The following is a 27,824-nucleotide window of genomic DNA, read 5'->3' as shown; positions in this document are numbered from 1 at the left end:
AAACCAATATTTATATGAAATTGCTGTTACACATAATCACATCACGGTGCAAAAAGCTTCTACCTATACCTTTATTATTTAGCAACTGCTTGGATCTGAAGCCTGTAGAAGAGTTGACAGTTGCAAAGTTGATAGCTGTAGTAGAGAAGGCCATAGCTCCCAATTCTTTCCTCCTTTTACCCGTAGATATATCATCAGGACCCTCCAGATGCTCAGAACTACCTGTCCATTGTCCTCCTGCTAGGACCATGGACTGCACCAGGTCATTCATGGCTGGGATGCAAATGAAAGCAAATGATCAGCATGGTTAATGTATTTGCTTCTGTTCTTATTTTGTATTGCAAAACGTTTGACAGTTTTCTAAGCATTAAAGCACATTGAATACTGGAAGATAGAAACACAAGATCATCCATGTTATGACATGCAATCAGCTCAATGAATGAGAAGTGTTGTAAGTCAGAGACTTCCTTCAGCTCAGTATGGTTCTTAAAACTGATTTTATTAGGTATAATCGCCATGCTTGCGCTGCAATGGTATGTAAAATACGTATGTCAGAAGCTTTGATATACTGTTTGCAATGATAAAATGGAATGAATAAGGATAAAATGGGCAGAGGTGCTAATACAATATAATGTCAACAACAATACGGGATCCTTGTACAGTGCAGGTTACTGCAGGGATACTGCATTTTACATAGTAACAAATAAAAGGATCTGAAGAAGATGACATCTGATGATATTCACCTTTACTTCACAAAACTAGAGAAAATTGGCCACCCCTCATTAAAAAATAAAATAAATCAATACAACATTTTGGCAACAACAACTGATGAATACTTGAAGAGTGACAGACCACCACACAGCCTTGCACTATTTTCTACGCTTTCTTTAAACAAAAAATTACAGCGATTTCTGAACAAAAGGCTTATGAAATCTGTAATTTGGAACTATTTAGGTTAACACAGTGCACTGTAAATTTATATACGCATAGAGACATGTGTATATAGACAAGTATGTATACAAATATATGCAATCACAATGCACTGAATATATATATGTATGTGCGTGTGCTTGTGCATGTAAGTGTGTGGGTATGTGTGTGCACATGTGCACATATATAAAGTATTCAGTGCCAGGGTTAAAAAAAAAGCTCCAGCTCCTTGTATTGTAGCAGGACTTGCACATTGCCAAATAGGAGGAAAAATACAGCGCAGTCCAGGGAGAGGTTAGTGAAAAATTAGTAATGGAAGCCAGTGTAGCCATTTAAAAGAAGCTGAACTGTCATAAAGTCTTACACATGGAGCGACGGTAGAAGGCCTTCATTTTGTCTTTTTCCTTCGGTCTGTTCCTCAAAAAGGGCAGTCTTTTCAGTGCAACCACTTTTATGTCATAGCATGAGGAAAAACGGAAACAGGGAAATGAAAGAAAAAAAAGGGAGAAGAACAGATGGAAGTTAAATGTTGAAACTAAGGACAGAAATGAATGTCTGAGTTTAAGCTATGTATGCTATGCTAAAAACTATCATTCTCATGCTTCTGTGTGATAATGAAAAATGAAAACTACACTGAAATATGAAAACTACATTATGAAAACTTTAATATACTCAGAAATGCACCGAAAATAATGATGAAGAGTGTAATACAGTTTGAAAGTTCTAACTGCCAAGCTCTTGAAAAAATAAATGTAACTTCTTTGCAGATGATTATACAAATTGATGATTACATAGTTTTTACTGTGAAAAATAACATTTCTTGAACATAAAGAAAAATGTGAAGCAAAAAAAGCTTAAAATGAAAGCAACTCTAAGTACAACTTCTACTTTAAAATACGTTACATCATTATTTTTTCAGATTAATAACTTTTGTAATGTTTTGCCCTGCATGTCTAGTAGGACACAATCAGTCTTCATTTGTTACATTTTGTGCTCATTAATAATTTTGGTCATCTACTGTCTTGTAGAAAAATTACATGGACCTTATGTTCAATCTGCTGTTTATGTGCAGTGACTTTAGTATTTTACTGAAATAATCCAGTTCAAATCCGTTACAAGAAAAATAAAAATCAAGATTTATTGGCTGGAATGGTATACACCAAATTTTTTAGCTGAAAAAATACCAAAGACTTTAAAAAAAAAAAGGCAAAAGAAAATTCAAATGTGAGTGTTGCTGTAACATTTTGGGAGGGCTAAAAGAAAATTGAGATACATAGTATCAGGAAACAGAGTTAAAATTACAAATAGTATTAAAAGATGGAGGAGGGGGAAATCACAAGTTAATCTTGTTCTTAGATTCAGCTATTCTGCATTAGTAACCGATTACTGGCAGACACCTTGTATTTTGAAGCACCAGATAAATGTGTCAGCTGACTGCCAAACATACAGGAGCCACATGCAAACAACTGGCATGTAAAGATCCAGAAAGAAATGCATAATGAAATTACCAAAAAGTTCTTGTTTATGCAGATATGAAAGCAGAGTGGTCCAGTCTATCAGCCCAAGATCTGCTTATTTTACCTCTATTAAGACATTTCTGGGACACGTGCTTTGTCATTTGCCTTGGTTTTCGGCTCAGCCAGCAGCTTATTATACAGCAGTTTCTATCTTATACAGCAGTACATATATACATATGCATTTACAAGTGCACATGAACTACCGTGAAAGAGAAAGAAATCTCCCTCTCCATCATATTGTTCTGTGTTTGCACTTAGAGTAAGAAGTTTACAATGCAATACATTTTACAACTTCCAATGAATGCACGATTGGCACAGCCACAAGAGTCAAAAACAAACACAAAAGTGTTCACAGTTGCAGAACATAACTCTTATCTTGAGCGGAGAGGGACAGCAAGTACCCTCCTGTGTCAGGTCCTTATGACGTGGCATAGGGAAGAACAGGGAGAAAAGAAAGGCACATGTGCCACCTATGTAAGGTAGGAGTACGCTAAGTACAATTTCACCTTTGAATTTTTCACTACGTAGGTATACAGATATTTTTTATTACGTACATATACTTGTAAGCTCTTCAAAATAGCCAGTTTTTTGTTTTGGTTTGGTTTTTTTTCCAGATCAATAAAGCATTCCTCCTCTTGTAGATCATGAGGAAAGAAGCCAAACCCAACATAAACATAGATGCTGACAGGCTCAACAAAAGCAGAAAGGCCACTAAACCTCCTGTAAAGCAGACATGCGTGTTGTCTATCTAGTTGTATATAAAGTACGTAGCTTTGAATAGCTCCCTGCCAAAGGAATATGAGGCACAGCATCAGACTAGTTTTCTAGCAGGTAAATATCTCATCAGTTTTAACACTAATGCCAAACCAAAGAGGTAATTCTGTTCTATTTCTACTACTCTTTGTCATCTCGGTGAAACATGATTCTTTTGTCACTTCTACAACCCTTTATAGATAACCGATCCCTCTATAACCCTTTATAGACAAGATAACTTATCCCTCTTAATTAAAAACGTCCACCCTAATCTTATTAAAAAGTAACCAGAAGATGTTCAAGAATCATTCGAGTCATCCGTGATTCTTGTTCATTAACACAGATCACCTCCAAAAGGACTGATTTACGGCTCTCAGCAACTGTACCGAACAGGAAACTCCACTGCAACTACTGGTGTCCTGGAAATCGTACATCAAAACCCGTCCTTTGGTAAAATGCAACCTCCTTGAGAGATTACATAAGTAATACCTGCAAAGAATATGACTAAAGAAATGTCTTGCAAAAAATACTGGAATGGCAGAGCTACAGCAGAAACAAACAGGACGCCCAAAGTTTAGCTTAGGCAGCTTTAGCTCTTTACACCTTTATTCCAACAGACTTTAAAAATGAGATGGCAGGAGGACTATTTTGGTCTTAATGATCATCTACTCAGAGAACTCTAGTTATAATTCATTAAACTTTTCTTTTTCTTTTCAGTATTCTATGAACATGTTCTTGCTTTCTGAGCCGAGAATGAACGATGAGTATTGCAGAATCCCTCCACTGATCAGGAAATTTCCCATTTTGTAATCCTCCTACTGTTTGTCAGAAATACTCTGGGGAATTCTGTATGGATAGTATTAAAATCCTCAAATCGTTTTGTTCACGCATACCAGAAAATGTTAGGCAGACATCTTCTAAATGTTTTGGTAACAGAAAATGGAGCCCAATATATTTCTTTTACTTCCTCTATGATACGATGTGTCTGCTACTGGTACTACTATTTAAAGATGACAGGCTTACTAATAGCCTTAACTCCTTGGGACGTTGTTAATAATCTGAAATGGCTGAAGTGGAAGCTAGCAAAAGTAATCTTTTTTTCCCCCCAGGAAAAAAAAAAATTCCACTTGCCTGCCTTGGGTTTTCTATGCAAAAGCTCAGAATGGCATCCCCTCCCCCTGAGAAAAAAGGCTCCGCACAAAGCAGCTGTCAGATCTATGGTACTCACCTGATTCAACCACTGAGCACAGATGCGAAAAGCAAAGGTGAACCTCTGCAGTCAGAGGAGCATAACAGTATCCACACCACCCGCATGATTTAACTTGTGCTGCGTACAGTGAACAGCCATACAGGCACCCCCTCCTTCCCAGAGGAGCTCTGGAATCAGACAAGGGCTTCAAGCACTCTGAGAGACCTCAGGTGCCGTTTTCTCTGCAGAACAGGGTCACCTGATTTTTGTGCCAAGATCACCTATCTTTGTAAGAGAATAGGTCTCTCGAAAACATTTGCATGAGAAAGTGTCCTGTATTAGGAAAACAGTCTCCATCACCACCTTCAAAAGAAGAAAATCTACAGATTTCACATAGCGAATCTGTTTATCAGTAGTGGTAGCAGCAGGGCAATTCATTGTGGAATCAGTATCTCCTCTTGCTTCCTCTGACAGGGGATATGGGGTAGGAAACCTACACATCTCAAAGATCACTTCACGTCAGATACTCTGTCCTCTAGCTTTTGAGAACACCGCTGATTTGTGCCAGCGACTGCAATTTGGGGAATGTAAGCTGCCTTCTCTTGCCTACTGAAGGACACGCAGGACATTGCACCTCAGCAGTTCCCTCTGGAACCACTGCCATTCCCAGACGCAGGAGATCAGGGTGGAACAGAACCCGTCTCTTCCCGTACCCAAAACAGCCTTCAACCGGTGTGGAAAGCTACAATACCTGAGCATTTGCATAGACAGGCGGCAACTTACAGGTTTTCTCTTTCTTGTAGCTTCTTTCAGTGGAAGCTGCTACTGCCAAGCCACTTCTTACAGAAAAGAAAGGAGCCACAGTATCTTGATATTTAGGATTTACAGTCATTCTAAAAGCAGAAGAAAGAGACTGCAAAATGCGCACCATTACTGGTACTTCTCACACTGAGATATTCTCTTGACTTTGTGAGACGCAAACCGTCCCAGTAGGATTGTCAGCATTGAACTGGCACATAATTAAGCCAAATTCTACCAAACCCCATGGTTTCCATGGCGACATGTGTAATGGAGGAAGGTTAGGATCCAGAATTAGATCAGCCCTTCCAGTTTGTGGATAAATACACTGGGATTAAGGGGAACATGAACAAGGTCCATGGAGTAGAAAATTAATGAGGTCTGAACAACTTCTTCAAGCCTCTTTTGAAGATCAGCCACTGTAACGCCAACCATGGCTCCACCAGGAGGATAACTGCACACTACAAGGTCCCAAGTATCATGCAAAGACAACTGTCACATAAAAGAGCCCTTCCAGAACATGAAATCGTTGACACAGATGCAGGTGGTCTGAATCAAAGCGTGCACACTCCGAATTGATTCAAACTAACACACTTGCAAACACACCCACTACAGCTTCAGTCACTCCTGAATTCCACAAGACTTCCAGTTTATATGTAAAAGCAACAGTTGCTTTTTTTAAAAGACAAAAAGTACCTGTTTTGAGCCTTAACAGACCCTTAGACTGAAAAATGCTAAGCTTCCTAAAACGACAAGTTAGCAATGGAAGCAATAAAATGTACCCTCGAACTTACTATTTTCTTCAGTTATTAAAAAAATACTCACAAATCTGATTTTAAGTTTCCCTGAAATAGTGTTTTTAGATTGTTCAAGTTTGACTAAGCTTCTGCAATAAGCACAGAAGAAAAAAATACATCATAATGGCTTCAGTCATTTCTAACACAGCAAATTCATAGCTGGCACAAAACCCAGAATATCTATCTGCTGTCTTTTGAAACCCAAGACATTAAATTTTAAAAAAGTACTGCAAAGATTTTAAGTAAATGTTAATACACATGTATTCTGATGCTTTTACATGCACAGCCAAGATACTTTTGGTGCATAATTATTAAATAGAATCATTACAACCTGATAACTTGGCTGTAATATTATCTCTCAAGTAGTGAGAAATTGGGCAGTTTATGATTCATGCCAAGAGTGGACAACAAAAAACATAGATAATAAATGAACATGCTGCACATAATCTGGCCTTTTATACTGTGGGCATCCCAACATAACAGCTCTCCGGGTCTTTCAAGGTTAGCAAATTGTGCGTGGAATATCCAATCTATCCACACCTCTGTAACCCTCCTCAGTCTCCCTCTCAGCCACTTAACTCTAATCTTTAGCATCAGCAACAATTCAGATCTTTTTAACAGGTTATGACTCTACATGAACTTTTCCTATTGCATATTCAAATATTATCAAAATTCTTCATTGCTGGTTTTGTGAGATGCTGGAAGAACACCTTCAGACAGAAGGATCTTTTTAGTAACTAAAGGATGTTAGCACAGCCACAGCTTGGAAAGCACTTCCAAGGCAAGGGGAAGGATTCACGCTGGGACAAGTGGGAAAAACAAAATAGGGTAGTGGTGGTGGCGTCTGATATTCTATCCAAAATTCTGCTCGTCTGACCCAGTGACAGTGCCTGCTTCATCTTACTCAAGCACTGTAAATGTATTTTAACATTTGCATTTAGAGCTACAGAAATGCTAAAATCTAGTTCCTGCCCAAACACTCAAGGAGTTTGCAAGAAGTCAGTATAAATCTGGCATTAATAAATGAATTCAGGCTTCATTGCTAAAGACTTTAAAAATTCACTTTGAAAATCCTCCAAAACACATAGCCCTTTCTGAGCACCTCTTAATTTTTAATCATATCAAAAAGACATTTAGCCAAGGATTATCAAAAGAAAAAAATGTGTTGCAGTACTCACTACTACTCTTTTTGGTGCCCAAGGTCTGGCCATCTTCAAGAGAGTTTGAGCCCACAGAGGAACTATCCTGACTGTCCTGGTGGGGCAGCTGAAGAAATCCTTCACTGGATTCTGAACGGGTAGGCGTAAGGGTCACAGACTTCAAACGTTCTCGATTAACATCCTTCTTAGATTTTATCAGCTTCCTCATTTTCAGAGTAATCCAGTTGCCCCTTCTGTTATCAATAATACAGTACATTTATTGCATTTATAATACACTACTTATGCCTTCAGACTTTTCCTAATTTGTATGCAAGAACACTGACATGATTCTGCTCCCCTCAAGTTTAATGAAATCTTGATTTTCAGCTGGGACAGAATAGGTATGTCATGTTTTAGATTTCTATTTATTTTTATATCACGTTCATCAGTACCTTCTTGGTGGAGATGGTTCATAAAATTTATACTGATCCATTATCTTCTCCTCCAGTTTCTCCTTCTGTCGCCTTAATTCATTTAGCTTGTCACTGTAAACAGAAATTAATGATGATGTATGCTTCAAAAATGTATACATGTGTGAGTAGCATGTTCCTTTGAATATCTGTTATCTGAAAGTTGTCACTTTTCATGAGGAATTCATATATTACACTTATTTCATATTGAAAATTCAAGAAAGAGATACAGCAAACAAGCAGTCTTACGTTTAACATTATGATATAAAATGGAAAAAATTTCATTTGCCTTTATTACATAACAGAACTTCCCCCTTTCTTAAAATAATAAAGTGCATATAGACTAACAGAATCATTTAGACAAGCACATTTTCTCTTCTCTCAAATTCACTAAAAAAGTTTACAGATTACAAACAAACTTAGGAATGTTGCTTGTAGTAGAATGAGGAATAAATAGCATTTTTATTCCTCATTTGCGTCATCAGTAATGGACACAGTTGCACTGATTCTTTAGAACTAAAAATATAATGTTTGTAGTTTGAGTTATCTGCTTTTCATGTATAATTTTTTATTTTAAAAAGAGAAACATTTCAGAATTAGCACATACGTTAATATCTATATAAAACAGAAGCTTTTTTAAAAAAAATAGGTATTAGTGTAACTGCCCTAATCACAGCAATTTCATTGTTTTAAAAACTCACATGTACTGCCTTTGCTCTACATGGAAGAGATCCTTGCTTTCCATATTCTGCTCAAGTAATGTTCTATTCTGTAGCATTAATGTCTGAATTTGATCTAGGAGATGTCTGTTTTCCTCCTCCAGATTTCCTTTAAGCTGGCTAAGCAGCTGTTAAAATATATGAAATGGTACATGCACATATACGTGAGCATATTTTACACACAGATAATGAGATTATCAAGAAAATTTAGGTCTACAAAGGATTCTGATAGTCAAATCAAACAGAAAACTAAATCATGACTCAAGCGATAAAAGCCTCTTTGATGCTTTAAGTCACTTAAAACAGTTCACCTAACACGAGGCCCAATTTTTGCATTGCCTGTACAACAAGCAGATTAATTTGTCTTCAGACCAACTTCATTATCTAGAAACCAAATGACTAATTCTCAAGCACTTCGTATGATTTTACGAATCTACAAATACACTTATATAAATATTACAATGATACCAGGCATGAAAAATAGCATAATTCTCACATACCTCACATTGATTATTTAGTTTTGTAGATGTAATATCCAGTTGTTGGTACTGTTCTTTGAGTTTAGAAAACTCAGCTTCTAATCGTGTTTGTTCGAGTTTGGAATTGTTCAATAATGTTTTCAAATTCTTATGATCAGTTTGGAGAACTTCATTCTCTCTCAAGAGCTGACTGTATGTATGAGTAAGCCTGGAATTAAAAGACACCATCAAAGAATACATGCAGATAGAAGGAAACATATTCATGACCCACATTCCCTCTGAAGCATGAAATTTCCAGGGCTCTATACTACTCCATAGAATACATACAAAAATTTCTTAGTATCACATACTGTAGGTAAGTCATCTCAGTCTAATTTTCTTAGGTATGCATTCTGCCTTTAAGCCAAACACTCCAGGTTCTCCGTATGTTCAAAAATAAAGCAGGACTTCTAAATGCAGACATCACAACAAAGATGCCACTTTTCAAAATACAAGAATCTTACAAAACGGCTACAGTTTCTTGCCAACACAAAGAAGTAAGGAAATAGGAATGGTCCAAACTTTGGCAATCACGGAGGTTGCATATATCAACTCTTGGGCTCCCTTTGTCCCTACTGGGCCCTGCCATGTCCCTTTCTAAAAACAACTTCCAGTTCCTACTAATCGTCCTCACACAACACCAAAGGTAGGAGGCATTTAATTGTGAGCCTTTTTGCCAGATGAACAAATCTTAATGACTCTTCTTGAGGGCGGAAGTATCACGCTATGTAAACACTACTATTCAAGCTGACTACTCACGGCAAGCTATACCTCAGCTGCAGGGGTCAAGCAGGGCTTCGCCACCCACTGCACTTCTACTCCTGCTGGCAGCAACCTCAGTTATCTTGCCCCTTAAGCAACTCATGCAGAGTGGCTTGCTCCCTCTACAGCTCACAACCATACTGCATAGTGCTTGACCTGGCATTCCTCAAGATGCTATGTGGAATTCAGTATCCTCAGGATATAATAATAATTTTTTGTGGCTTTGTTTTTTTCCCCCCCCGTTGAGTTTTTCCTAAAATGACTGTATCACAGACCAACGGAGTGGAGTTGCTGTAAGGTACGGATCGTTAAGAGTCCTGAATTGCAGCATCAGGTACTAAGAAATGTGAGAGGACACACCACTTGTTTAGACTGCACTGGCAAGTGCTCAGAGTTCTACTAATACACGTATCAGACTTATGCTTTACCTTTCTTTTTCATCACGAAGTTTTTTATACTCTGCTGCTACAGTTTCATGTTTTTCATTTTGCTGCAGCATTTTCTCCTGTTCTATCTTGAGTACTTTCTCCAATTCTTCCAGCTGCACTTTCTGTTTCAGCAACTGATTGTACCTGCAAACAAAACTCGTATTTAAGTTTCTTTTTTTGGAATGACAAGAAAATAGAGAATTTTTTTGAAAAGGTGATCTTTCAAAGTTTTAAGATCTTAATGTTATATTTAAGTGATACTAATTTCAATCATACTAGTTATAAAGCATTTTTTGCTTTTTGCCCAGGAATCGCAGACTCTCATATACTTATGCATATTAGTATTTACCTATCTTCTAAGTCCTTATGCTCCACCTCCAGATTTTTGTGCGCAGATTTAAGACTTCCATGTTTAGCAATCAGAGATTCATACTCGGAAGCTTGGCGTTCATGCAGGTGCTCCAGTTTTTCATGATCTTTGAGAAGTGAATCATACAATGATTTCAGGTCCTCACGTTCCTTGAGCACACATTCGTTCTCATTTTCTAAAGCAGACTGCTGGATCAACAGTTGTGCATTCTGATTCATAAGAGATGTGCTTTGAGAATTAAGGGTGGAATTTTCAACCTGCAGTCATAAACATGTGACAAAAGTTGCAAATTAATTTTCATAGTCTGGATTACCGTGTCTATCTCCTCCTATCGAAAGATTTCTTGAGTTTAACCCGTAGCATCTTAGCAACCTCCTGGTTATTCCATTACCTGACAAACTTTAATGGGAATACTTTTTTTCTTATATCCCAATAGACAATTCCAATTCAAAATATTCCAAGAATATTTTTATAGCAGTATTGCAAGAAAGCACTTAAGCATATGCTTAAATTGACACGTGGGGGGAGAAATCAAATTATTATCTACCTTCAAATATCAGTTACAGTGCTATCTAGTTGAGAGGGACATTTTCCTCTCAGCATTGGCAGCTCTAGTATCAAAATATCTTAAGAGAAATGGACCACCAGTGATCCTTATATCACAGAAGCCAAGTCTGTGGCATGATGAAAAGGAACTTTCATATTAGCATAGGTTTGTTCTGTTTGTTTGTTTTTTTTTTAAGATCTTTATTGTACAGAATCTCTATTGTCACCATAAAATCCTTATTGCACCCACCTATCCTTTACAATAAGACTTCAAACAGTAGCATCCATTTAACAGAGAGAAAGGGAAATAAAATAATAGCTCCTGGAAGGAACTACCCATATTCTGTTTTACTGAGGAACTGCCATTCACAGTTCTCTTCCAACAACAGTGGTGTCAGTTGATCATTTTATGTATGTGTTGTGAGATCTGGCGGGAAGTACTCTTCTTGTAGAAGAGTACAATTTCTCCAACAACTATGTCAGAATATGTCTACTAATACATTAAAGCCTTCAACATTAGACAGATTAAAAAAACCCCAAAAAACAACTTTACTTTGTGTGCCTCTGGAAAGATTAACCTAATCTAATCCTTGGATATCTTAAAGAATTGACGATACCAAACATGCTTGTCATCTGACCTGCGTTAGGCTACTTTCCTTCTCTTTCCTATTCAAGAGATGAAAAACACAAACTACTGAGGCTTCTAATACCCTCAGGGTATTTATTAAGGGGGGGGGGAGGGGGGGGAAATCTATCACTCCAGTGCACGCTGTTACTAAGGAACAAATCCCTTCCTGTTGGAACTGCAGCATTCTTTGTTACAGATGAGAAAGCTGAACCTTTCACTGGAAATGAAGTAATGTCTGATGGCATGTGTATGCTGTGAAACTTCCCAGACTGAATCCCAAGTTTGATTTAGTTCAGAATTGCTAGTTAAGACACCCTTTCTCTTGTATGTTCCTTATGGGTATCAGAAGGAATAGCAGAATTACAGTTGCCCAAGAACAGTTTTGACATAGTCCATGCAGACCAGCTTAGTCTGCACTTCAGATTTAGCTAATAGTTCATCACTCTTATTTTCATGAACATATTTCATCTTTCATTTTGATTTAGAGTTGATGTAGAGTTGTCTTGCAACTTGCCTGAAGCTATCAGCAAAATAGCTGAATTCTCAAAGAAGGAGAACTCCCTTTCTCAGTCTGTTGGGATAACATCATTCAGTCATCCCCGGCAACAAAAATTACATTGCTTGGTGGTGAGGTTCACCACAAAAACAAACAAACAAAAACCCAAACAAAACAAAAAAATTAAAGGCGGAAAATGCCTCCTCCTCCCAACTCACTGCCTCAATGCTTTCAAATATCTACAGTTAATTAATTCTCAACATTTATCAGATGGAAAAAGCGTGTGCTGTTGTGCAATTCATGAGGCAAGAAAGGAACCACATGGCTATTCCCGTTTTTTTGACAAAGGGTATTACAAAATACCCAGAGTTCTGAATTCCAGAGATATATTTGTTTAAAATGGTGTATTTCCATGCCCACATTCACTAATTTTTAACAACTAGACGAGACATTGTGTGTGCACAAATGTTCTGTTTTGTTCATAGGCTTGCCAGCCACAAAGGGGAGTACTGTGTGCTAATTAGATCTCAATGTAGTAGATAGAAAGCGCATCTGTGGTACAACTGTGTTCTGCTTTCCAGAAAGAGACAGGATGGTAACTTGAGGCATTCACAAGATGCATTATTAGTTCACTCGTTTAAAGACTCCTTCACTCTGAGTTCCATCCACCCTCCATCATTTCTGACAGTTTACTATTTCTGCTGAACTGTGGACTTTGTATTACCGCTTCAAGTAATTTTGATTCTTACAGCTCCAAAAAGCATTAGATCTATTAACAAGAATATTTCATTTATCAGAGAAAAAAGAAGATACGTATTTAATAACCCTGTTAAAGTATGAAGAATGACATCTGAATTTTGGCCATAAGAGCTGCAAGACTCTGTGGGCAACCATTTTTGTAATTTCTATGGTCACACATTATTTTTTTTTGCCTCTGAATTATCTGAATTCAGTCTTCACATATTTATGTAGTTTTCAAAGTTTTTTTTTTTTTTAAACTCTTTATAAAAATAGACAAAATACTGAATTTATTAGAGTCTCTTTGGACACACTACTTCCCTGACCTAATTTAGAAGTAAAAAAGAAATAAAAACCAAAATTATCTTAGACGATTGGATAAGAGAATCTACTCCACTCCTAAGTATAAAGTCAAGAGTTTAAATGAGACAAACATAAAGGATTAAAACCAACTTCTAGAAATGTTATTATTCATCAGCAAAGTTATTATTTGACTGCTCTTAGTGCAGATTATTTGCACATTACTTTCTTTTCCATGTCTGTACCAGAAATGAAATGTGACTTAGAATACATTATTGCTATTAGCATTAAAGCTTTCATTTGAAGTAACTTTGAATTAATTTTATTTCTGAAGGCAAAATAGGAAAATACTACCTGCAGCTTGGCATTTTGAGTTTGTAGAGTTGTATTTTGTTCCTGTAGAGAAACGGTCTGCCTCTGAAGTGCAAGAATCTGAGCCTGCAGATTGCTATTCTGTGTCTCAAGCTGCTTTAATTGTGTCTTCAGTGCCTGCTTCTCTGCCTGCAGTGTAGCATTCTTTCAACATTAAAAAAAAAAAAAGAAAATTTGAGTTCACAGCTGTTTACTGAACTTCAAGAAAAAAAACCCTGTTTCTCCAAAACAAAGCAGCATGACTTCGCAGAGATTTACAGGGTGGAACAAAACTGTGAATCACCTTATGTAACAAAGTAACACACAGTGATATTATCACTACAGGTTAAGATTGAAGAAATGGGTAACCAATATTGTACCTATGGAGAAATAGTAGAAAATCTTCATGACGCATGTAAATTAGGATTATATAAGAGGGATTTAAGAGATATCTGTGGATTCAAAAGGGCAAATTCAGATTTCCACATTTCCTTTCAAATGCTGGTCAAGTGCTTTACAGCATCTGTCAGTGCAGAATCCAGCTGCTTCATAAACTATATTTAATTCACATTCTGCTTGGTATGTAAACTAGGTGATAAATTACATACTTTCTTACCAATACTCTCATTCGTATTACTGGAACAGCTCACAACAAATAATTAAAATCAGAATAATATTAGAAACATATCTTACATTCCTTTCTACTTCGATTAATCTATCTTTAACTTTCAATAATTCTCTAGTAGTTTCCTGACTTTCTTTCTCCCACTTATTGACAGATTGATTGTCTTCTCCACTTCTTGGAGGAGAATTCTGAACCATCCTTTCCTCTTCTTGTCTTTGCTTGAGAGCTTCATAGTTCTTTTTCACCTGAAATTATTTAGGACAACTTACATTAGGGTTTAGAATTTTCAAGTTTCTACATCCTAATTTATTATATGACCATACCACTTTTCAAAGAACAGAAAGTGCTATATATGTGTTACTGTATCTGTAAAGTTGCTTTTTGTATACGTTTGGGGAGATGATGTACAAATAATTTATGGATACTGATAGCTTAAACATAATGAACGCTTGGGCTCATAGTCATACTTGTCTAACAGAAAGAGACCTTGTCCAGGTTAGCTGGGAGAGAGTTAATTTTCTTCCCTTTCTCAAAAACTTCTCCTGCTGTATTGCCCCATACGACAATGTCATCAATGTATTGCAAGTGATCTGGAGCTCCACCCTGTTCCAGTGCAGTCTGGATCAGTCCACGGCAAACGGTAGGGCTGTGTTTCCACCCCTGGGGCAGTCGGTTCCAGGTGCACTGGACATCCCTCCAAGTGAAAGCAAACTGTGGCCTGCACTCGATTGTCTATTCTATTTCAGTGCTTTCAGCTGTTTCCCCCACTTTTTATAATAAAGTACAACCACCAAGGAGATTGTATTTCTTTTTTTAACCAGTCCACTGAGGCTGTTCAAGGTAGATTGGAAAATGTAACTTACTAAGAAATGACTATTTTTGGCATCCCAAATCAAATCAACTTCAGATTATTTATCCACCTGACATATTCAATATAAACTCATCAACAGCTTCTCACGTGATTTCAACACTGGGCCTGTATTACTGCACTATTAAAAAGCAGTCATACCTTTGTCCTGCTTTACGTTACCCCAGCAATGCCCATTTTTTGCTGTCTTACACAAAAGGTCAAGTGTAGAAATAACAATAGGTCGTATAGGAATAATTTAATCTTACAGAAAAAACGTCGTTCTCCTTACTGTTTTAAGTTCCTGACGGAGTTGCTGGTTTAAATTTGTTGATTCTTCTAAACGAGCCTCCAAAGCAGCAATTTTTTCCTCTTTTATTTCAAGAGACTTCTTAAGTGTGGATTCTAATTTTGACTCCAAAAGCTTGTACCTACTGATCAAAGACATCACACACAAAAATGTCTGTATTTCAAAAAAATTATTTGAGGTATTTAAATTCTAAAATGTTCTGAAAGAGCAGCCTCATAGCTACATTCAAAAATGCTTGAATGCTGACTCTATTCAAAAGCATGAAGACACCTCAGTATTAATATCAAGTCCTATGTCTAAAATGAACAGAAGATGGTGGTCAAAACCATTTTTGAATCCTTCTTTCTTTTAAAACATATTAGACATACGAAAAGCCACGTTCAGCCACACCAGCAGGGTGCTGGCTTTATTTGGATCATCAGTGTGTGTGTGATGACAGCACTCTTCCTTCTGGCTCCACTCCAGCGAATCCAGCGGGGACCTGAACTAAATTAGAATGTGAAGTATTTGGAGAGCAAGATTTTCATCAATTTCCATTTCCTGCCAGCTCACGAAGAGGAGGCACTAGGGAAGGAGACGGAACATAGTACTTTGCAGGTGCATACTTATTTGATATATGAATGTGCAAATTGCTCACTCAGCCCAGCTGCTGATATTTTTAGACTGTTATCACTCCTGACGTGTAAAGCTTCAATTTTTTACCACATTTACAATATTGGAGCTCCTAAAAAACCCAAACCACATATTTGGGAGAGAAGTGGTCAGATTTAGAATATATCGGTTTAGAACAGCATCTCCTGAAAACTGTCAGTGCAGGCTGTTCTAATGAATTATTAGCCTTTTTAGAAAATACTGAAAACCACACTCATTAATCACTTTCAAGCAGTTCAGTCACTGTACATGTGCTCAGAATCTGGAAAACATCCCACTTCTCCCCGCAGTAGGATAAAATAAAACAAACCACTAATATTCCCCTTTTTAATTTTGACTGCTGAAGAATCTATCAGTTTAGTGAACAGAATAGATTGCAAGAGACTCCTGAATGGACAACAGCATTAGATCTAGTCAGGAACTGGAGCAGAAGACCAATGGTAAGAGAATTAATAAGTAGAAAGCTGTCCAGTAGCATCATGTAGTAGGATGAGAATCCTAGATTTTAAGGTATGACGAGTAATTCTCAGGAACTTAAGAAACAGTAGGCAGTCTGTGACTAGTAGAATAGACAGCACTTCATCTTCTTGAGCTGAAGCATATATTCAGCTACAAATAAGAATTTCTGCTACTGAAAAGTTATACAATTATGTAGAAAACGAAGAAGGAAAAAGACTAATAGCAGAGAGCCAATATCCAGTTTCCTTTTTAACAACTAATAGTTGAACACCTAATAATGAAAGATGGTACAAATTTTCTGGTATCATTGAGATTTGGGTATTTCAGATTCAGGGTCAAAATCCATAAATCTTTTGTCTAAGGACAACAGCCATTTGAAAGGCAAGAGAAAAATGGAAAACATTTCAGAGTTAACTCATCAAACACGGTCAAGCTTAGGCCCCGACAGAAAGACTCTGAAGTGCAACCAAGAACATTCAACAAAAAACCACACGCAGCTCTCTCCAATCAGGCACAGAAAAATTGTGCATTTTGAATTTCTGTCATCAAAATGAGACAGGCAGACCAAAAATACACTGAGAAGTAATTTTGGCCGTAATGAACCTAGCTTTCGACAGGCCTGATGAAACAATTGCTGATGCCTCACCTAGGTAATAGTATTAAGAAAGCAATCCAGGTACTTTTGGATGAATGAAAAAGTTGAGAATAATGGAAAGGCAGGACAGTGGCAGAGCACAATTTCAAGCCAACCACTTTGAAAACAAATATTCCACACTCTCAACCATCCAGCTCTACATGAAGTTGTTAAAGATAGGTCTACATTCTGGTTTGAGAAGCTTGAAACAGTAGCATAGCCCAAATTCCTTCACATCTAATACTCTTCCGTCACAAGCCTGAGCTCAGAGGTAGGCTTTAGATAATGTTCTGGGTAACCTACATGATTTAAAGCTTACTGTACGCCTCCCCACAGAGCAGCCTAAATAGGCACATCATACCCAGCCTGATATCCAAATATCTTGTACCATCAAATATTCCATCTGCTTTTGTGGTGCTTTCACATGGTCAGGGCTGGACAATCAAGTTGGTGATAAACACCTTTCTAGACAGGCATTATCTCCTGCTGCAACGCAGTCCGCAAAGAATTAAGCATGAGCTGTTCTTACAACAGTGCAGCTGAGCAGCACCAAATTACAAGAGATCTAAGGCCAGCAGTAGACACATGCCAAGTGCAGGTCAACCAGTATGCAATGCTTAAGCCTGCTCTCTGGGCTGTGCTCTTAATATACAATATTACACAGCGAAAACGTGCACCGATTCCTTGAAATAGGAATACCCATTAGAAGAGCACTAAGGGAAGGTGGCAGGAATGAAAAGAAAGTTACTTATTTGTGTAATTCCCACACACAGCTAACCTGGAAGCAAAGGAAGAAATGACAGGTCATGACAAGTGCCAGAAGTATGTTAGAAGTTTGTTTCAGATTATAATTTCCTGAAAGCTGGACAAAACTCCCCATTCCACACACACATGTAATTCCAAATTTTCTTCTAAATTATAATTTATAGATCCATTATACCATCATTCTGTAAAATGCAAAGGAAACACTAGTATTGTATGGCCCAAAGTCATAATTCATATAATGTCACAAACCAACTAACCTACGAGAAGTGAACTCACAACATCTGATCTTTAGAAGTATGAGCACTTGTAAAGGACAAGTGCCATTGTCTGGAAAGTAGAAGTAAACTCATAAATCTTTTCCTGTAGTATAATCTGCAAAAGCACCTTTACAGAACAATATTCTCTCCCTTTGCAGGAGCGCTCGCTCCAACCACTTGGAATCTAGAACGTGATTTAGAAAAATGTTGCTCAATCTGGACGACTTCATCTAAGTAGTTTAAGCTTCAACACAGCTCAAGGACTGGTTCTTCTTTGTATGGTATATTCACTAAGGACAAACCAAATGCATGCGATGCACTGTATGCTACACAGTAATGCTTAAATCAGAAGAAACCACACTAGTCAAGGTTCTGAGGACTTTTCTTGACAGAAGAACTCCTCATCTGTGAGCTGAGAAAGGCAGATGAAAGACACCAGCAGAAAACAAAGAGGTGGTAACAGATTCTCCCTACAGGGTTCTGGCACCACCCCAGTAACAGAGCACTGGCAGCAAGAAAGAGAAACTGAAGAAGAAAAAAAAAAAAGTTGTTTGGTTTTCTTTTGATATAGAAGGCCCAAAATCAGTCTACCTGTTCATGACAATCAGTTGTAATAACAGATCATGACAGCAGCTTTTTCTTTTTTTTTAAAAGAGCACAACTGAATAGCATCGTGAAATAAAGATTGGCTAGAAGCCCATACCAGTCTGCTTTTCTCCTGTCACAAATTTTCCCTAAATCCCTGCAGGATAAGACAGAACACAACATACAGTAGAGGAAACAGATGTCAGGATAGCAGCTGCTTTATAATGGCAGGTGTGGTAGAGTGATAGAGTCGGTATGAAGTTTCGGAGTCGCTCAAGTATCGGATACTTCCCAGCCTGTGTAAGTGGGAATGCAGACAGCTTCCTTTTGGTAGGAAGAATTAGAAGGAAATAGTTGTAAGGGAAGAGTGAGACAGTTTAAGGTAACCAGTATGTGACTAAAGTGTAAAAACCGTTTCTATCAGTCAAGCAGTCAAAAAGATAAAAAAAACCCCAACACTTTGGGCCTCTTAGCTTTTCCTGCTACTGTTCCTGCTGCTAACTAGAATATAAAACATTTTAATTACACATTACCTGTATCTACTGACATACTTCAAGAAATTTCTTAGTAACAAAAAGTGGTAACTCACTTTCACAGACAGCTGAATGCAAAAGCACATCAACTACCTTACTCATTTCAAAGAACAGCAAGTTCCATTTTGGGTCTACTAACGTGCCTTAAAATCTAAGAGTATGCACAAAAACAGTCTGTAAAACCATTTCATCTTTGTCAATAAAAAAGACCCTGATTTCTACACTGTTCCAGGTAGGCCTTGACATTCTCACCTGTCATCACTGCTCTGTTCGTCGTGCAAGAGACGCTCCTTGTTTAAGCCTATTTTTTCAAGTTCGTGGGCAAGTTTCTCTAGATCATTGTTCATTTGTTGGGTCTTCAATTTTTCATTCACCAAGTCCTTACACAGAAAAAATTACAGTCAGTATTATCATATAAATAAAATAATGTAGTCTTAATTCTAGAAGTGCCGCGGCAAGGGTCTTTCATCACTACATGACTTGAATAACGCAGTGTTAACTCTCCTTTCCTTCCAATTGTCAGCTTTCAGCTATATCAGACATTACATTGTTAACTATAATACGATTTCACTGTAGTTGTTTACTCCCCCCCCCTTCTGTAGAACTTCCCTTTCAAATTTGGTCTTGAACATTACGGTGAAGGGGAAATGTTTCAGCCAGAACAAATACTAACATGAAGAATCTGAACAACATTCATTTAACAAAGGCTCCATGACACTGTAAGCAACCTTACAGAATTAAGTGTAATATGGTTATATTAGTCCATTTGGTTATTACTATTATCTAACGTTTTCCCTACTATAACCATTAAAGATGCTGACAGTATACAGTTTAAGGTATAAAAAATACAAAATACAAAACTTTTTTCAAAAATACAGATATAATTTCTTTACATTACGAACAGATTATGACAGGAATGGTAACTAACTCCTGTTTACCTCTCGTAAAGTGACAAGGGTTTTCTTATCAATGGTAGCTCTTTTCACGAGTTCTTTATTTTCTTTTTCTAGTTCTTTCAGGCGTACACATGACTCTTTATATACAACTATTTCTTTAAATAGAGATTTATTTTCCTTTTCCAGATTACTAATTTTTACATTGTTTTCTTCTAAAGTACTATCTTTAATTTCTGCTTGCTGTCGAAGCCTTTTATTTTCTTTTTCTAGCTGCTTCTTATCTTTTTCCAGTTGAGAAGTCTCTTGTTCTAACAACTTATTCTCCTTTTCCAATTGCTCTAGGCGCTTACTAGAGATTTTTAACTCTTCTAAGTTCTTTTGCAGAGCCTGATTTTCAGACTCTAAATCTTGCAATTCACTTTCTAATTGCTGAATCTTCTTATTGCTGTTTTCAAGGGCTTTCTGTAGCCTTTGGTTTTCTGTGTCTAGGCCTTGGTAGCTGACTTCCAAGCGTTCAGTTTTCTTAAACGAGGCTTTCATGAGTTCAAGGCTTTTTTTAAGTTGCTCCTTTTCACTCTCCAGTTCCTTATTTTCTAATTGTAATTGTGCCACTTTAATGCTTGTACATTTCAAGGATTCAATTGTTCTTCTTAATTCCAAATTCTCTTCATCGAGTTGTGAATTCTCCTTTTCTAAGGATTCTAACTGAAAAGTGAGATTTTTTAGGCTATCCAAAGTTTTTTTGAGTTTTCTGTTTTCCATTTCCAGGTCTGAGTTTTCTTGTTCTAAGGCCTCGATCTTCTCACAAGTAATTTTTAAGTTAGTTATTTTTTTCTGTAATAATTCGTTTTCCTTCTCCAGATGATGCAGCTCATTCTCGAGTTCTTCTGCTCTCTCCCCTTTCTCTTTATAGTGTTCCAGTTCTTTCCTGACTTGCTTTTTTTCAAATTCAATCTTATTTAACTTACTGCTGGTCTCTTTAATAGACTCATGAAGGATTTTATTTTCTTTTTCAATTTCTTTCATTCTCGCTTCAGCACTGATTTGTGAGCGTTGTCTCAGAGAAGCTACGGTTTGATTCAAATGTTCATTTTCTTGTTCTAATAGCTTAATCTAATTTGGGGGGAAAAATTGTAAACTCTGGTGAGTGACACACCAACAAGTAATTACTTCCATATATAAACTGAAAGCTACTAAGATAATAAGACTACATCCTATTTCCCTTTTAAGTTTTTTAAAAAATTTCCCTTACTCTACTGGTATTTATTTGCAGCATTACAAACATCGTGTACATACACAGGTGGAAGTTTGACAACAAAGTAAGTGAAAGTGAATCTTCAAATATCTTCTTGTTGAATATTAGTAGATAACAAAAACAAAACTAAAGAAGCACAAACCAAAACAAAGCTGTATCTATTTCTTAGCTTCATTTAATTTTCATTTGTGTTTACCCAGATTTAGATTATTTTTCTTAAAGCCTGTAATTTCCAGAGACGTGTGTCCACAAAGAACAGAACTGCAGTCAAGTTCTAAACCAAACCTGAGATGGAGGGAGGTTTGGGAGCCGCAAAAGTGTCTTTATTTCACTGGGAAAAAAGAGGTGATCTGTGGGCTATGAGGGCATCCTGATCACAGTCAATAACATTTTGGGAAGAAACACATTGAAGTTACATTAATTTTTGAGTTACAAAGAACCCTTGGACATGCTGTTCCAAAACAGCTTCCAGAGAAAGTAAATCATATTAGAACTGAATTATTTTCTTAGGTAACATATTCCCAGATCTACTTCAAGGATAAAGGCAGCATTTACATCTTCATTTTTAGTATTTCTTCACTTCTTCAGTTATTCCAAATCATTTGAAATTATTTGGGTATGTAACAACAGACAGCAAAATCCAGAAAACTGTTTAGATCAATATTTAAGAATACACTAATAACATAGCATAAGGGATGTTTCAACAATAAACTGTTTTGAAGAAAAGCAAAAGTGCTAGTTGCAATGAAAAAAAGACAGAAAATTACAGACTGTTTTCATATTTAAGTCTGAATGTAACTATTAATTACAGGATCTACGGCTCCGTTCCCAGCAATGACAAACTGTTCTGAAACAATTAATGAGAAACTAATTAACAAGTGTCTAAAAACACAACTTTGTAACACTTCTTTACATAACCTGCTATGTTACTGAACATGCATAATTACCTTCCATGAATTATGCTTCTGGAATCCAAACTTAAGAAAAAATCATAATCAATGCCTCCATAATTTTTGATGAAATCAAATGAACCTTGTATAGTCAACTCCAGTAAGTTTCAGCACAGGATTTGTGAAAGACATGAAAGATGCTGCTAATCCATCACAGCTCCTAAATATATTATTTTTAAGCAGAAATAGTCCCACTGAAATGTCAGTCCTACTCCAACCTATTTAAAACAATATACGTATCCCTGATGGTTGAATTGGGACTTATGACTTATTCCAGAAAGTTTTAGTCCTTTTTTCCCCCTAGAGTACACTTCTAATACAATGTATAAATCAATTATTGTAACAAGGAACACTTCTAAGCAAGACAAGCTGGCATATTTTCTTTAAAATTATCCCCACTGTTCTCTTTAAATGAAAATAAAGCTTCAACGCCAAGCGGTTTTTTTTGTGCTTTTCTAAGTCTGGAAAAATTTTCAGGGTTTTTGAAATACAATATTCTGTATGCCAAAATACTGTACTTTTAAATTAAACTAAAAAGTGTCAATCAAGAAGTATCAGTGGAATTTATAAAAGATAACTACAGTTGTAATTCTGAAGGACTTGATTACTAAATATGGGATTTCCAGACATTTCCATAACTCGTTTCTTACTGGCTGCCTTCCACGGGTCCTCTGAATACTCTGCAAAGACCTTCAGAAGGTGTCAGCACCCCTTAGATACAGGTATGCCAGGGACGTTCAGTACCCTCCCAAACACAGCTCAAATCTTTTACAAAGACCCAGATGCCAGTTTCTGGCAACCAAAAATAAATTCTGCTATCCACCTACAAGTCACAGCTAGAAAACACTCTAGCATAGGGAAATATTACGAAGCTGGGTACAATGGTTTCTATCCCAGACAAACAAGGCTGAGTGACACAGGAGGAACAGAGTCAGCAGCAGAGCAGCTCTGCTACACTGGTCTCTGCCAGGTCCCCTCGAGGCACAGGCTGCTGTAATTCTCATTAATACCCCAACATTTCTTCAAACACTGACCAGCTGTCTGGAACCTGTTTTCCTCCATTGAGAGGTGTCTGGCTTACCTCCAAAGTTCCCAATTTTCTATTTTGGCTGAGCTACACCCTCTAAGCAACTATAGCAAATGCGCAGCCCATGAAAGCCACAGAAGCATTACAAAACACTAAAAAGTTCTAAAACTAACAGTAAAGCCTCAGCTAAAAATGAGTCATGCCTCTCACTGGCTGCAGGTCTTAGACAAGCTATTTTGTGCAGATACGTCGTTTTGGCAAATCTGCTACATTTACAATTCCTTTATGCCTGTAGAAAAGTACAAAAGGAGAACAGTACAGCAGAATGCAGCATGAAAGACTTTTGATTCTGCTACTCACTTGTCGCTCTGAGTTTTCTTGAAGTGCTTCAAGCGTCTTTTCAAGCTGTGCTTTTTCTTTCATCAAATCTTTACTCAAATTTTGACTGTTCTGAAGACTTTGTTTCTCTTGGCTAATTTCATTCTCTAGCTCTTCAAGCTAGGGAAAAAGAAACAAAATTTTTAAAATGTACTGAAAAATGACAATAGTATTACTCTTAGCTGAGTTGAAGGTACCCTTATAGAAATGAATAAAGAAGGTTAAAGGAAAGAATAAAATAGAATTTTCTATTCTTTATCTGAAACAATTCATCTCTTATACAAATACATTTACTTCTGCCAGAATTTTCTCCCTGGCTCAGAAGATTATATACTTAAAGTACTTTTGCATAAAAAAATTGGTCAGATTTTATTAGGCTCTGGATGTTTTCCCAAGCATCTTTTTTTAAAAAAAAATTCCACTTTAGTGATATTTCTACTGCTCCTCCAAGTCCCTTTTAGCTTACAAGGGTCAAGTGTTGTTTGATCTTACTTAACTAGTCCAAGAGATACTTATGATGATTCCTTGGGAATTAAATATACAGGTTTGTTTTGCCAAATGGCTCCAACTCTCTTAATGTTGCCAGACAGCAAAACTATTTACGAGTGAAAATAACCAAGCATGATTTTTCTGTCACTTCTAAGTTATAATTAGTTACTCACAAGCAACATACACGTTGTATTTTTAAACAATCATCTGCCGGAAGGTTTATATTCTACATCAACTCCACTGTCCACATTCCCCAACCCTGGAGTCCAGACATAACTCAGACTCCAGGCAGTGGGAATACTTTCAGAAACAAATTACCTGAATTATACATTAAATTGCTGCTAAATAATACTGAGAAATAAAATCACAAAAAGGTAGTAGAACGGAATTTGTTCCTCCGTGAATCAATTTGTTGATCGGAAATATGCAAAAAGCATGGCATCAACTAGGTCAGTACCTGAATTAAATCTTTCTCTTAGGATGAGAATACTAATGTTTGACCAGTCTTTTGCTTCCCTCTCCAGTTCAGATTTCCTGGTCCCCTGCTTAGCAGACCAATATGTGTTTTACAGGGATATTGGCACTTTCATTGTTTTTTGCAAAGGAGAAGTAACTGGCTCAATCACCCCAGCAGGGATGCAGTCAGCCTCTATCTGGGAACCAAATTTATCCATCGCCTGCCCAACTGCCAACTGGGCACCGGGAGTGGAGTTCCTGTGGTCATGGTATCTTGTATTTGTAAGACTCAATATTATCAATATTGATACTCAACGGTTTGTTTTAAGAGAAAGCGTGTCCAGATAGAAGTAGACTATGTATACAGGATTCATAACAGGCATTTTCTTCAACTTCACGCTTTTTGCTGAAGTGATCACTGTTCAGAACATTGTTTTAGGGGCAAGTGAGAAAAAGGACGTGTCACCAGACATCCAAAGCGGTAAGAACAGTATCAGACAACCACAAGGACCTACTATTGCTTGCTTCTTATACCTATTCCTTTCTTTTGTACCCTCCTAGCTGTCTTTCTGGTACTGTACAGAAACTCAAAGCAGCACACAGGCTGCTGCAAAAAATACCATATTGTTAAGAAATCAGAAAAAGCATGGAAGTACGGAATACAGTAGGGATTTCTTTCAATTTATTTTTTTTAATTATCTCTTACCCACTCTTCTCTAAGAATAGTCTAACATCTGAAATATCCATTGAAGTAAGAGCTATTTCAGAAACTTTAGACATTTCACTCCACTGTAATTAGTCCCTGTTTTTTTCCAATTTTTATTCTCTATAAATATCACTGACTAAATTACTCTATTTGATATACATAATTTGGAAAGTAAAATATTGTAGATCAGCACAGATAAATCTGACTAACTCCTCTCATTCACTTGCTCATCAATTCCTCGGCCCATCTTCTCTCTTTCTCAGTTATGAACGAGGACACACGACCAAGTTTTCTGCTTAGTCTTATCAGTCAGTCTTCACCTATGTACACATACTTTCCCCTGCTTAACAATTAAAAAAATTAAAATAATGTTCTCAAGTATCATAAAACACTTTCACTACTCATTACGTCCCCAATAAGTCAATATTTTTTCCCCTCACTGGTACAAAACCTTTCTGAATAAAATGGTCACATTCTTACATCAACAAAAGAGCATAATAAAAAAGAAAAAAACCTCTCTGAGGTGGTTTTCTTTTTTACCATAAACTTACAAACACCATAACACCATTTAGACCCTAGTAATACTTTACCCAAAATAACAGCGATTCATAAAATTACCCTTTAGAAAGAAAATGGCAAGCAACATTAGGCAACTCATACACAATGCAAACGTACACTGATGATTACCTTTTTGCTAAGTCTTTGGTTTTCTTTTTCCATTTTCAGAATCCTTGAACTACTGCCTTCTACAGAACCCACTGCACTTTGTAGTTCTTCCACTGTCTTCAGCAAACTTTGGTTTTCCATTTCCAACTTCAGTAATCTGCTTGATGTCAGTTCATTTACTTCATGACCAAGTGATTTCTGTGGCACTGTAAGAGAAAAACACCATTTAAAAAAAAAAGTTACTTATTATCTGGAGTTCTTGGACTTTGCATTTTTAGACTTAGGGGATTTAGAAGCCTTTGGCGGTCCTTCAATGCCTTCCTGGTGAATAGAGCTAGTTAGGATTAATGACCCATCCTCCTTACCCAACAGGTAACATTGCAGATGCATAAAAGGAAATGTTCTACTCATCCTACAGTTCCTAATCACAGCAGAGATTTGCTTCCTGCGACTGAGGATCTCTCTCTAAATTTCCACAAATGCTTTGTATGGGATCCAGTGTGTGACCAAGCATGCTATGTTGGAAGAATCAAAATTTTTGCCACAGCTATCTCTGCAAACAATTACTCTGAGAAGCCTTAACAAATCTCTCTTAACTTTGAGAACAGTGAAGCAAGAAGACTCACGATCTGTGCTACAGAGTATAGACAACTGAACGGCAACACAATGTAACTCCAAGGTATTTATGGGTTTTACACCTCTGTTTAACTGAACAAGAATCACAAGAACAGACTTCTCATGTATGCTTATCTCCAAGGATACATGGGAATGAGTAAAAAAACCCAAACCAAAACAAGAACAAACCACAACAAAATAAAACAAAACAAAAAACCCCAAACTGTCACATCTCTCCAGAGGACAAAAGACTGTACTTTAGAAATAAGGACCTGTGATTTCCTAATGCTGTCCAGCCTCTGAGCTTTCAATTTTTCTATTTTATCAGTTTGCAAGTATTACTATGTTTACCTTCAGAAAGTTCAGTAGTCCTATTTATCTGTTCAAGTTCCCAGCCAAGATGCAACGATTCATCCATACTTTGTTTCTGAGCCATTTCTAGAGTCATATTTTCCTCCATGAGTTCCTCAATCTTCTTTCTGTCCATATCACGCTCCTTAAAAATTATTTCACATGTAACATTAAAAAAAAATATGTCTCAACATGCACAAAATATTTTAGTATCTGGTATGCCATAGAGAAATGCAAAGTGCATTTTCCGATTTGCTCATCAGATTTGCTAATACACAGTGAAACAGGGAGGAACAGACAAAAGTATGGAGAACTTCGAAGAGAAGTGTAACAACCAGTAAAGAAAAGTATGCAGAGAAGCCCCTCTTCTCAACATAACCTATGGCAATGACTACTTACTCTTTTTCAAAGTTCACTTCTCTCCAAATATCAGGAAAGAAAGTATACATAATAAGCACAGCTTGGTAGCGCACACACAAAAAACAAATGGACAAAGAAGCAAAATTTTAAGACTACTTTGATGTGAAAAGCTGTAACAGGACTGGGTCCATGATGAGACTGTCTCACCTGGCTCTTTATAAACCCCTCTTCCCACACATGCTACTTCAACAGGAATAAGCTGCAGCTGCAACTCTCAACATTTTGCAGAAAATGAAAGTAAACAGAAGGTAATAATCTGTCACCCCTTACAGAAAACAAAAAAAATCCACCCAGGCAAATTATGACTTTATATTTTACAATATTTACTTTTTGCAGAAGGACTGGGTAAAAGTAGAAATTATTTTGGGAATAACCTTCTGATAAATATATTTATCACTCTATTGCCAGAATTTGAAATATGAATAATGTCTTTTATCTAAGTATTTAAGTGACAACAGACTATCTTCACATAAAAAAATTGATCCTCTCGTTCTTACTAA

At 36.9% G+C, this 27,824-nt stretch overlaps 1 protein-coding gene across 2 annotated transcripts in view; it reads right to left on the bottom strand.

Moving 5' to 3' along the window:
• Positions 1-27,824, bottom strand: part of CCDC88A (coiled-coil domain containing 88A) — a 77,453-nt gene that overhangs the window by 9,663 nt on the left and 39,966 nt on the right. The window contains exons 12-27 of one of the 2 annotated variants that reach the window (XM_009319591.1): positions 26,905-27,049; positions 25,960-26,144; positions 23,604-23,741; positions 20,054-21,124; positions 19,368-19,495; positions 15,214-15,352; positions 14,143-14,319; positions 13,453-13,614; positions 10,370-10,647; positions 10,021-10,164; positions 8,813-8,999; positions 8,295-8,440; positions 7,576-7,668; positions 7,163-7,377; positions 1,295-1,378; positions 70-273 (exon numbers count right to left, since the gene is read on the bottom strand). In XM_009319591.1, coding sequence (XP_009317866.1) covers positions 70-273; positions 1,295-1,378; positions 7,163-7,377; positions 7,576-7,668; positions 8,295-8,440; positions 8,813-8,999; positions 10,021-10,164; positions 10,370-10,647; positions 13,453-13,614; positions 14,143-14,319; positions 15,214-15,352; positions 19,368-19,495; positions 20,054-21,124; positions 23,604-23,741; positions 25,960-26,144; positions 26,905-27,049 — 3,496 coding nt within the window. Of the gene's footprint in view, positions 1-69; positions 274-1,294; positions 1,379-7,162; positions 7,378-7,575; positions 7,669-8,294; positions 8,441-8,812; positions 9,000-10,020; positions 10,165-10,369; positions 10,648-13,452; positions 13,615-14,142; positions 14,320-15,213; positions 15,356-19,367; positions 19,496-20,053; positions 21,125-23,603; positions 23,742-25,959; positions 26,145-26,904; positions 27,050-27,824 lie in introns of both variants that reach the window. The other variant, XM_009319592.1, reaches the window with a different exon arrangement.

Source organism: Pygoscelis adeliae, unplaced genomic scaffold, assembly GCF_000699105.1.
Source record: "Pygoscelis adeliae isolate BGI_AS28 unplaced genomic scaffold, ASM69910v1 Scaffold122, whole genome shotgun sequence".
In the NCBI taxonomy this organism is placed as follows: Eukaryota; Metazoa; Chordata; class Aves; order Sphenisciformes; family Spheniscidae; genus Pygoscelis; species Pygoscelis adeliae.
Note: the sequence above shows the minus strand (reverse complement) of the source record. Positions and strands in the feature narration are given on the sequence as shown.